The 12,017-nt window shown below is 36.1% G+C and overlaps 1 protein-coding gene across 3 annotated transcripts in view; it reads left to right on the forward strand.

Annotated features, from left to right (window-relative positions):
- Nucleotides 1-12,017, forward strand: part of Prp5 (pre-mRNA processing factor 5) — a 593,106-nt gene that overhangs the window by 155,722 nt on the left and 425,367 nt on the right. For all 3 annotated transcript variants that reach the window (XM_090403381.1, XM_090403382.1, XM_090403383.1), the window contains exon 5: nucleotides 5,670-5,993. In XM_090403381.1, the coding sequence (XP_090259507.1) occupies nucleotides 5,670-5,993 (324 nt within the window). The remainder of the gene's footprint in view (nucleotides 1-5,669; nucleotides 5,994-12,017) is intronic.

A 12,017-nucleotide genomic window follows, 5' to 3' on the forward strand; every position in this document is an offset into this window, starting at 1 on the left:
CCTTGTTGGGGATCTAAATAGCAGAGTAGGAAATGATTGTGAGTCATACAAAAATATTTTGGGAAAATTTGGAGAAAAGAGTAAAGCTAATAATAATGGCAAATATCTGTTGGATTTCTGCTCAGGACATGGACTGGTTATTACTAACACCATGTTCCAACATAAAAATGTGCACAAATTCACATCGAGCGAAGAGGCTAGGAATAAGAAAAGTATCATTGACTATGTTATTGTTAATAGTGATGTTTTTTTCCTAGTGTAGGACACCAGAGTGTACAGAGGATTTGAAATTGTAAGTGATCACTATTTAGTCTTGAGCAGGATAAAATTGAATTTAATATTGAAAAGAATAACATGTAAGAAAATTTTAAAGCGAATAAAAGTTGAGCAGCTCTCAGATGTGAACTGTACACAAAAATACACAAAGATTATTGAAGAAAAAATGAAAGAGTTTGAGAACAGGAATCAAACTTTGGAGATTCAGTGGCAAACTCTGAAGAAAACATTGATTGATTCTACCAGACAGGCATGTGGTGAGGTTGTCTGTAAGGATAAAAAAATCAGAACTCCCTGGTGGACACAGGAAGTTAAAGAAGCAGTGAAGGAAAAGAAGAAAGCATATCAAAAATTCCTGGCAAATAAGTCAGCTTTTGCTCTTAGAGAATATAGAGACAAATGCAAGAATGCTAAACACTGTGTAAAACTAGCTAAACAAAAGTCATGGGAGGACTTTGGCAAGAATATAGAAAATAAATATCAAGAAGGTGGCAAAATATTCTGGAGGTTGTTGAAGAAGCTTAAGAATGGAGGAAAGAGTGCTGTAAAAGGAATTAGAGATGATAAAGGTTACATTGAAAACGGGAGAAAAAGATATCCTTGAAGTATGGAGTAATTACTTTGAAAAACTGCTAAATGAAACAAGCAGTGATGACAGCACAGTGGTAAAAAACACTGACCAGGCATGCAGCCAGGAATACATATCCATACTTGAAGTAGAAAAAGCCATCAAAGGCTTGAAATGTGGAAAGGCAGCAGGAGTAGATGATATTCAACCAGAAATGCTGAAGTATGGTGGTATAAGAGTCTTACAGTGGCTGCACTGCATAGTTCAGAAAGCCTGGACAGAGGGATGAATTCCCAATGATTGGAGTAGAGCTCTCATAGTACCCATATATAAAAAGGGAAATAAAACTGAATGTGAGAATTACAGAGGTATTTCCCTACTGAGTGTTCCGGGCAAGATCTATGCAAGTATACTTGAGAAACAGTTGAGAAGAATTGTGGAAGAAAAGCTTGGTGAAGAACAAGCTGGATTCAGGCCAAATAGAGGCTGTCAGGATCAGATCTTCATTTTACGACAAATGATCGAGAAAGCATGGGAATATAACAAAGATCTGTATTTAAGTTTTGTCGATTTGGAAAAGGCATATGACAAGGTGCCAAGAGAGAAGCTATTCAATATGCTGCAGTTATATGCTGTCAATGGGGCATTATATCAAGCAATACTTAGTCTTTATCTGAGTTGTAAGTCGGTAGTGAGAATTGAAGGAAGTACAGGAAGATGGTTTAATGTTAAATCTGGTGTGAGACAAGGATGTACATTATCCCCTCTGTTATTCATTATCTATATGGATCACATTATGAAGGAAAGTGGTATTAAACCTGATATCAAAATTGGGGATGTTAATGTCAGCTTTTTGCTTTATGCAGATGATGTTATACTTCTAAATAAATCTGCTACAAGCCTGCAAGATTCTCTGACTAAATTGAATAGCTGTTGTAATAGATATGGTATGAAGGTCAGCAATAAAAAGACAAAGACAATGAAAATAGGCAGAATCATTGAAAATGTCAACTGTGTTGTGAATGGAGAACCTGTGGAACAAGTAAAACATTTCAGCTATTTAGGCACGATTTTTACTGAAGATGGTAAATTAAATATAGAAATAGACAACAGAATCAGCAAAGCTGGTATGGTGGGAAGTCAATTGAATAAATTCATTAGGAATAACAGAGAGATTAGTCGGAACACTAAATTAGCTGTATACAAGACAGTGTTCAAACCAGTTTTAACTTCTGAATCTGAGAGCTGGGTCAGAAGTAAAACACTTGACCAAAGACTAGAGACCACAGATATGAGAGTCCTGAGAAAGATTATAGGCATGAACAGATTGCATCAATGGCAATATCATATTAAAAACGAGTATATTAATAAAGAACTTGACATTGTCAGCATCCAGGAATGCGTTAGCAGAGCTAATCTCAGGTGGTATGGTCACTTAAACAAAATGGGCGAGGAAAAATTAGCAAAACAAGTGTTCTCTGCCAGGTTGGCAGGAAAACGACATAGAGGAAGACAAAGATATAGGTGGATTGATACAGTACAAAGTGCTTTAGACGATAGAAATATAAGATCTGATAATGTTGGAGTCTTGACAAGTAACAGAATGATTTGGAGGAAAATTGTAGATAGGAAATTAATAATGATGTAATTTTTTTCATGTAGTACTATCATATCCTGTATACACCCCTTGAGGGTACATGGCAGGAATTTGATGATGATGTAGTTAGTGTTATGATGATGATGATGATATATATATAGTTTGCACAGTTAGCCGAGTGGCTATGTGCTTCGTATCCATATGCATGGAAAAGGAGTGTCCTGGGTTCGATTCCCATCACTGACGTGAGGGGAAAAAAAAACTTCCTGTTTTATTGACTTCAAACAAGCTTTTGATTCTATAAATAGAAGCAAACTCATTGAAGTTCTAGAAAACAGAGGATTCGACAAATACCTATTAAATTGTATCAAGAATTATTATTCAGAAACACAAGCAGTAGTGAAATACAAAAACATAGAAAAAGATCAAATAGCAATTATAAAAGGAGTTATGCAAGGCTAGTACAGATAAAATAAATATGTCACCATATTTATTTTACCTGTACCTAAAAGAAGTAGTAGACGAAGGACTACAGATGTATGAGGGCATAACTGTGAATGGAAGAAATGTAACACATTTAAAGTATGCAGATGACTTAGTTATCAATGATATGAAATCAATTTTAGTAAAACAAAACTAATAGTAATAGGAAGAAAAGAGAAGCAATCCAACATGAAAATAGTAAACAATAATATAGAACAAGTAAAGAAATTCAACTACCTAGGCTCAGTGATCACTGAAGATCTAGACTATTTTGAAACCACAAAACATAGAAACATAGAATTAATGGATGGATAACAATGGGCAGACTACAAAAAATATAGAACAATGAAAGATTAAGCAAAGAACTCAATAAAGATATACAAAACAATGATAATTCCCACAGCACTCTATGGCTCAGAATGTTGGATCTTAAAAAAAAAAAAAAAAAGAAATAGATAAATTCTATGCTTTTGAAGTGAAATGCCTAAGAAAAATCAGTAGAATAAGATTGACAGAAAGAAAAACAAATGAAAAAGTCGGAGAAGAATTTAACTTTAAAGAAACAATAATTACCACACTAAAAAAGAGTGAACTAAACTGGTTTGGACATTTTTCAAGAATAAACCCAGAAAGATTACCAAACATATTATTAAATAGTGGAATTGAAGGATAGCCCAGCAGAGGAAGACCAAGAAAGAAATGGTTTGACAACATTAAAGAAAGCACCCACTTAAACTCCATAATAAAACCACATAAAAAAAAAAACAGCAGACAGAAAGAAATAGCAAAAATTCGTCTTTGAGGAACTCCACCTGCCATGAACGGATGAGAAGAAGTTGTCTTAGTCCAAAGATGTTATTGGACTTAAACCTTACCATGTTAAATCACTGTAGATATGTAGGTGTCCAGTAATTCACAAAACAATTACCTGTGCCCCCCCTCCTCTTTTTTTTTTTTTTTCTTTTCCTCCTGTAGTTAGCATACAGTCCAGCATGCAATACAGACTTGCCAAAAACTTAGCAAAGTAACTTTTTCCTCTTAAGCAACCCCTCTCTCTTTCATTTAAACATTCTGTTCACTTCAAAACTTCAATAAAAAGAAAAAATATCCTCAAAATTCAAACATCATATAGCACATTTGGAGGAACAATGAAACATTGTGCTCTTTGGTTGGAAAAGACTTATTAATTCTCGTCACGAAGAGAAAAATCTTTATAAGGGGTTTTTTAATTGAAGGTGAGTAAGCTGATCTCATAGCAGGTTTTTTCTCTTAGAAACATGGTTTTTTTTTATCTTGCATGCAGGCACATCAGCCCTAGTACAAACACAATTTACAGACAAAAAATGCCATTTGTGGCAGTAGATGTCATTGTGTTGTAGATAGTAGTATTGTCTGGATAGAGGTTTACATTATAGAGTAGACTGCCTTCTCACAACTAGTCCTTGGAGGTGTTACGTAATAATGGGAATAATGATGATTAGCTTTAGTATACTCTTTACTAGTGTAACATCCTCTTGACCTGTTTAAGCATCTGAAATGCTTAAATAGGTTAAGAGGTTTAACAGGCCAAAAAAAATGAGGTTAAAAAATTCAATTATTGTAATTTACCATTCATAGATTGTTTTATATAGAAAATTATACAGACATCCAGGTGGAACTAGTCTACCCAGACTAGTTTCGACCTGTATTGAGGTCTCTTCAGTGGGAGCCCTGGTGTTGTACCACCTTACCCTACTCCTGAAGATACTTTCAGGTGCAAACTTTGTTTGCTCACACTTGGAAAAAGGATTAAACTAATTTCATTATACTCTAACCAAGTGAAAAATAAACTTTCAACATCTTTCTCTAAATCCAGAGTAATTTATTAAAAAAGGGTGGCACACCATTTGGCAACTCCTATAGGTAGAGATGACCTGCTAATGCTTCTGCCTGGTATCTCCACTTGTGCCTGGCTCCCACTGAAGAGACCTCAATGAAGGTCGAAACTAGTCTGGGTAGTGGCCCTTCCCTTAATGCATAACATTAGACATATCTGCAAGGAGATGTGTTTTGCATTATAGGAGATACTGAGATAGGAGTGTTGGTAGCTTGCTCCACCTTTGCAACGAGTTGCCCTGGTGTCGTACCACCTTACACCAGTCCTGAAGATACTTTCAGGCGCAAACTTTGTTTGCTCACACTTGGAAAAAGGATTAAACTAATTTCATTATACTCTAACCAAGTAAAAAATAAACGTTCAATACCTGCATGTCCATGTTCCTGCAAGTTGGCCTATATAAAAAATGGAAATGATTATTGTGAAAAGGGCATAGGCCCATGATGCTGCAAAAAAGTAAATTGGAATTTGTAATTAAAACACTTAAAAGACAATGATCATCAAATTACTGATATGTACCATCAGAGGTTTTGTAGGATAATTATGATAGTACTACATGAAAAATTTACACTCGTAAAAGACATTAAAAATTAAAATTATCTAATAATACTTTGTTGGACATTCATTTTGGTTGAGTCTTGGATCATACTTTTGAAAAACAGCGATTGTGAGAATTATGTAGTTTTGTTTTCAGATTACCTCACTTGTCTTAGCATTCAGGCCACTGCAAATTGAATTAATGAAGCACATGTAGTGCCTAGTTAAGGTAGAGGTTCATTTATATGACTTATGTATGTGATACTGATATGTTTTTAGCATATAATTTTATATTTCTTGCTGTAATAACCTTTTCAATATTTTTAATGAAGGAAGCACAGCAGAAGCAGCTGGAATTAGAGATGCAGAAAAGACGCGAGCGTATAGAAAAGTGGCGAGCAGAAAGGAAAAAGAAAGAAATCGAAGAAGGTTCCTCAAACCAAGCAATTATTATCCTTCCGCCCGCCAAGAAGTGGACTTTAGAAGATGATGAGGATGAAGAGATCCCATTACTGGATTTAGCAGAAAAGAAAGAAGAAATTAAAAAGGAAGAGGGGGAAATTAAAGAAAATAAAGAAATGGAAGACAAAATGGAAGGTGATGGAAATGGTGAAGAAGAGGATGAAGAATTAGATCCTCTTGATGCATTTATGCAGGTATTTTTTGGAATCATTATTATTATTTCCTTTTTTATAATTTTGCTACAGATCTTCTTACTAGTACATTTTATTTAATAAATAAAAATTCTTCTTTACAGAAATAAGCTCATGAAGTAAACATTCATCAGAATTAGTACTGGAAAGTTTTATTTAAATGACCCTACAATTTTTTTCAGATCTGAGAATGTGAGAATTCTCTTAAGCATATTCTTATAAACCTAAATTACTAATTAATTTTTTTTAAAAATATTTGGTACACAGACTTGTCCTTTATTTTGCACACAACTTGGTTGCATTTGATAGAGTAAGCAGCAAGACAAAGTAAATGACTTGGGTTAAAGCTCATACATTTATTAGAATGTTAAACAGCTTTTACATGTTTTACCATCAGTTAGCTGACATCATCATGAGGAAGCGCATACAAGACTGGAACACTAACAACCTTTTTTTTTTTTTTTACTTAATTTATTTATTCTTATGCAAAAGCAGCTACAGGTATGTCCAGACCAGAAAGCCAATCCAAGGTCTCATCTGTCACCTCGTGGGTGTCCTGGAGGCCACCACCATGAAATTGGCACCTTGGGCAGTCATTCACAATATGAGTGATCATCTGGGCCACAGGAAAACAGTCACAATAAGGGTCGTCTGACAGTCTCCATTTATGTAGTAGGTAGCCAAATCTGTCCTAGTTAGGTCTGATCCTGTTGATGTCCAAATCTTCCTAGGAAGGGCAAAACCAGGCTGCAGAGCACAGGGATCTTCGACCAGGAAACCATTTGTTGGAAGATTGTTGGACCCGTGTTCTCTCCACATGTCAGGTGTTGATGGTAAGACAGCTGAAGAGAGAGTTCGTCCATAGACCATAAAGGGTTTCTTGATTTTAGATGAAGACCAGGTGGATTTATGAGAATCTGGTGCAGAGGCAGGAGCGGGTTTGCTCATTACTTTATTAAATACTTAAATCGAGGCTTGTCTTCTCCATCTATTTGGTGGAGCAATGTTAGATAGGACTGGCAGCCAGGGGAGATGGGTGCTTCTCAGTGTCCCAATTGTGTGCATGGTAGAGTTTAGCCGTGTGTCTATAATGTTCGTGTGTGCACTTCTTTCCCATAGCCCAGTATTCTGCTGAAGAGATTGCGAGAGCTAGCGCAGACGACCTTAAAACATCAGCACCACAACTCGAGATTGATCCAACAAGCCATGAAATGATATTATTTCTCATTTTAATTTTGGACAGGTTGGTGATGTGCCTTTTATAGATTAGGCTTCTGTCCAGGCTCACTCCAAGGTATTTCGAGTGAGGCTCATGTTCTACCCTGAGCCTCACCTGAAAGAGAGTGCTAAACATGAGACTCCTCAACCTGTCTTTCTGTTGCCACAGAAAGAGAGGTTGAGGTATCGATTTGCCTCTGCATTGTTCAGGTGGAATGTCGTGGACAGGTTTTGTTGGATTTGGCTTCAGGTACCACCGCTTGAAGTACACCTCCAGGATGTTCAGGTCTGTGTTCAAGGTTGTTTCCAGGTTGGCAAAGGAAGTAGACTGGTAGGATCGCGATATCATTGGTGTGTGTGTGTATATATATATTTATATATGTATGTAGAAAGTATTTTACCTTGGGTATAATAAATGTTAAAGATACCAAGCTATTTTAAACCTGGTTTTACTCCATTTTCCAAGTAAGCAAACAGACAAACAAGTCAAGTTTGGGCCTGCAAGTGTTGCAAGTCTAGCTGACCCTGCACATAGTGCAAGACCAAGGCAACTCGTGGTAAAAGTAGAATAAGCTCTGATCACTAATCTTAATATTTACTCTTAATGCAAAACCCATCACTCGGTTGTTTTGATACATTTTTAAAGGCTGTTATAAGCCGAAACTAGTTGTATTATTCTCATTAAAACTTTATAAGTTATCTCGGTTTAAGTCATTAAATCTTTTTTAAAAAAAAAATATGTATATATATATATATATATATATATATATATATTTATATTTGCTCGAGCTGATATGTGGTAAGTCAGACATGTAGATGTTAAATACTAAAGGGGGATGACACAGAGCCCTGTGTAGAGAAATCTGGGCCTGCTCTTTTTTCCACCAATATGGACCCAGATCTTTCTGTCGGAAAGAATGGATTCAAAAAGCTGGAGAGTTGTTCTGCACTTTATGATATTGCTTTAGCTTCAGGAGGAGGCCCCTGATACAGACTGTGTCATAAGCTGATGTTATGTCAATGAAAGTGACTGCAGATTTATTCTTCTGGAAGCCTGCTTCGATCTGTGTTATCAGGGCCAGGACGTGGTCACAGCAACTTCTCTTCTCAGCCTGTGAAGACAGCTTGTTCAATCGGGAGTGCTCTTTTGATCAGTGGTGAAATTCTTTTAAGTAGAATTGTTTCAGAGAGCTTAAAGCTGAAACAAAGCAAGGAGATAGGTCACAGAGTTTTGACATTATTTGGATCTTTCCCTGGTTTGGGCATAGCAGTTATTTTGGCTTCCTGACACAGTTTTGTTAGTTTTCCAGTTATAATTTTTGAGAAAAGGGCAGCCAGCCATGTTTGACCTTATTGGCCATGATGTTTTAGAAACTTGGGGAGGATACCATCCACTCCTTGCCATTCTTGTCGAGTTTTAAGACTTCCTGTACCTCTTCCAGAGAAACTGGGTGTACAAGTTCAGGAAGCTCGGAGGCCATCTTCAGATTTTTTCTGATAGAAGACTGTACAGTTATTTTCCTGGTAGAACTGGAACTTATCTCGGAGGTTTTCAGTAAGTGATTAGCCATTTGATCAGGCGTTATCTCTGGTGGTTTATATGTTGTTGGTTCTGCCCATACCCCTAATTATCTTAGAAGTGACCAGCTTTTCCAGCTAGATTTGGTGAAGTCAAGTTCATGGATGGTTGAGTTCCATCTTTCGTTTCTGTTTTTGTCGAGCGTTGCTGTGAGTTCCTTAGCAATAGTTGGGTCTTCAGTTTTTTCATATTTGGCTAAAAGTTCCTCAGTATCCCTACTCTAGATGGGATGTATTGTTTTCTGTAGCCTCTAGGAATTGAGGCTTTGGCTGCAGTTTTGATTAGTTTGACAAATCTGGGATAGCAATTAGGGGTGGATGGTATTGCTGTAATGATTTGCTCAATTTGCTTCTCAAATACATTCCAGTTGGATCTGCAAAGGTTCCATCTAGCGATTGATGTTCCACTGATGATTGGGATTGATGTGCCTGTCTCTATTAGTGTAGGACAATGCTGACTGTTAGGGAATCTGTTGAGGATGGTTCTGGTTATTGGCAGAGGGTGGTCTTCAGAGTCTTTAGAGATTATGCACGTATTGTGAGTGTAGGTTCTGTTCCATCTGTCTGAATGAAGAGTGCTTTCTTGCTAGCCATCATAGATCAAATACAGGTTATATGTATCCATCCAGTTAACTAGATTATCACCATCTTGGTTGTTAGAGGAATAGCCCCACATGGTGTGATGAGAGTTGAAGTCACCGACATAGATAGCATGATGACGTTGTGCCAGGATTGCGATGGTGGTTTGAAGACATTGTAGATGGCGGTATTTTGAATATTAATGCCTATGGAGTATTCTGCTTCAGGCACACATTGGGTTATGTCCTTGATAATAAAGGAGTTAGTCGAACATTGATATTAGATATGTTGTGTGCCTTCCATACATTGTTGCATAAAGTCTGTAGATGGTTATAGGCCTAATAGAAATCATTAACAGAAGTTAGATATTATCAAAACCTTAAATAACCGTGCTTTAAGTATTATTAGGAAAGGTGTACATGTTTTTTGATGTCTTCTAAGTTACACAAATGTATTAGACTTCCAGATATCATTGTTGATCAGAAGTTAGTAATGGTGTAACTTCTTCGTGTAATACTATCATAATTATCTTGTACCCCCCCCCCCCGAGAATACATATCAGGAATTTGATGATATGCCATGACATATAAGTTCTTGATTAAACAAAGAAACCTGTGGAGAATTCATGACTAAACAAACACATAATAACCACAGTAATAAGTTTTAATAAGTAAATATTTCATCCTAATTATCTTAGGACATCGTCAGTACAGTTAATTCAAACAATACTAGGAATAACATACAGTTAGGGTGCATGATTACAATGGAATCCCAATATGCATGTAGTAGTGTGTCATAGAATTAAATTAAAATATAGCTGGAGGGGAAAAAAATTACATTAAAATAAGATAACATGTATTAAAAAAAATTATTTTACACAATTTTGTATGACAATTTCCCATACTTTAGGAATCGCAAGAACGTCATTATGGTTTAGATTTGGTCTGTGAAGTAGGGCTTCAGCAATTTCTTTATATAAACTTTCATGTTTATATAAACATCTATGTAAAAGTTTGGTCTTTTCCCAATGGATCCTATGGTTTGGGTTTTCATCTCCGTGTTGAGCGAGGCCAGATTTCTGCGGTTTGATAAGACGGATATGGTCTTGATGTTCCGAAATGCATTTATGAACAGATCTACCAGTCTGTCCATAGTAAGACAATTTACAGGAGCATGGAACCTCGTACACGCCAGGTACCATCAGAGGTGAGAGTTTGTCTTTAGGAGAAGGTAACAAGTTATAGATCTGGTTGATGGGTTTGTAGGTAGTAGCAAGTTTGTATTTTGATATTCGAATTAAATGTTCCAGCAAAAGGTCATAAGTTTGCCATTTCACCTAACTGCTTTCCATATTTAGATTTTATACACATTGAAAGAAACATCGGCCATATTTCTAGTATTAAAGCCAACAGACTTCCTTTCGAAATAGCCAAAATAATCTATGATGTCAAACCTTCGGACTTAAATATCCCACCATCAGAATCGAAAGCTCTTACCTCCTTAAAACATAATCATCACCACAGCTGACAAGGGAAATACCACTGTGGTTCTAGATACCAATTCATATGACTGAAAAATGAATTTACTACTCCGAGATCGAAATACTTATGTTTGGATTTAAATGTGAAAAAATGTTCACATTTAAATCCAAACCAAAAATTAGGCTATGATATGTCGATGACGTCTTTGCTGTCTGGGATCATTCCGAACAAGAATTATACCTATTTCTAGATAAAATATACCTTCTTCATCCTCGTATCAAATTTACACTAGTAAAAGAATCTCCACAGGGTATCTCCTTTCTGGATTTACACATCCAAAGAAAAGAAGATGGTTCCATCTCCACTTCTGTCTATCGCAGGCCGACATTTTCAGGTCGCTACATTCACAATTCTTCTGCTCATCATCTATCTTAAAAATTTGGCATCATTAAATCATTAGTAACCAGAGCACACAGATTCTGCTCCTTTGAAGAATCTCTAAACCAAGAATTGGAAATAATCAAAAATACAGCCATACTGAATGGATACAATCTTAAAACAACTCAAAAAATCATCAGTCACTTCCCCACACATCAGCCCAGACAATAGGATTCCCATACCGTATGTCAACGGCATCTCCGAATGTCTTTCAAAAATTATGAAAAAATACAAACTTGCTACTACCTACAAACTCATCAACCAGATCTATAACTTGTTACCTTCTCCTAAAGACAAACTCTCACCTCTGATGCTACCTGGCATGTACGAGGTTCCATGCTCCTGTAAATTGTCATACTATTGACAGACTGGTAGATCTGTTCATAAATGCATTTCGGAACATCAAGACCATATCCGTCTTATCAAACCGCAGAAATCTGGCCTCGCTCAACACGGAAATGAAAACCCAAACCATAGGATCCATTGGGAAAAGACCAAACTTTTACATAGATGTTTATATAAACATGAAAGTTTATATAAAGAAATTGCTGAAGCCCTACTTCACAGACCAAATCTAAACCATAATGACGTTCTTGCGATTCCTAAAGTATGGGAAATTGTCATACAAAATTGTGTAAAATAATTTTTTTTTATATGTATGTTATCTTATTTTAATATAATTTTTTTTCCTCCAGTTATATTTTAATTTAATTCTATAACATGCTACTGCACG

The sequence above is a fragment of the Typopeltis vanoorti genome, chromosome 14, assembly GCF_054136105.1.
Source record: "Typopeltis vanoorti isolate ZY-2024b chromosome 14, IOZ_Tvanoo_1.0, whole genome shotgun sequence".
Classification (NCBI taxonomy): domain Eukaryota; kingdom Metazoa; phylum Arthropoda; class Arachnida; order Uropygi; family Thelyphonidae; genus Typopeltis; species Typopeltis vanoorti.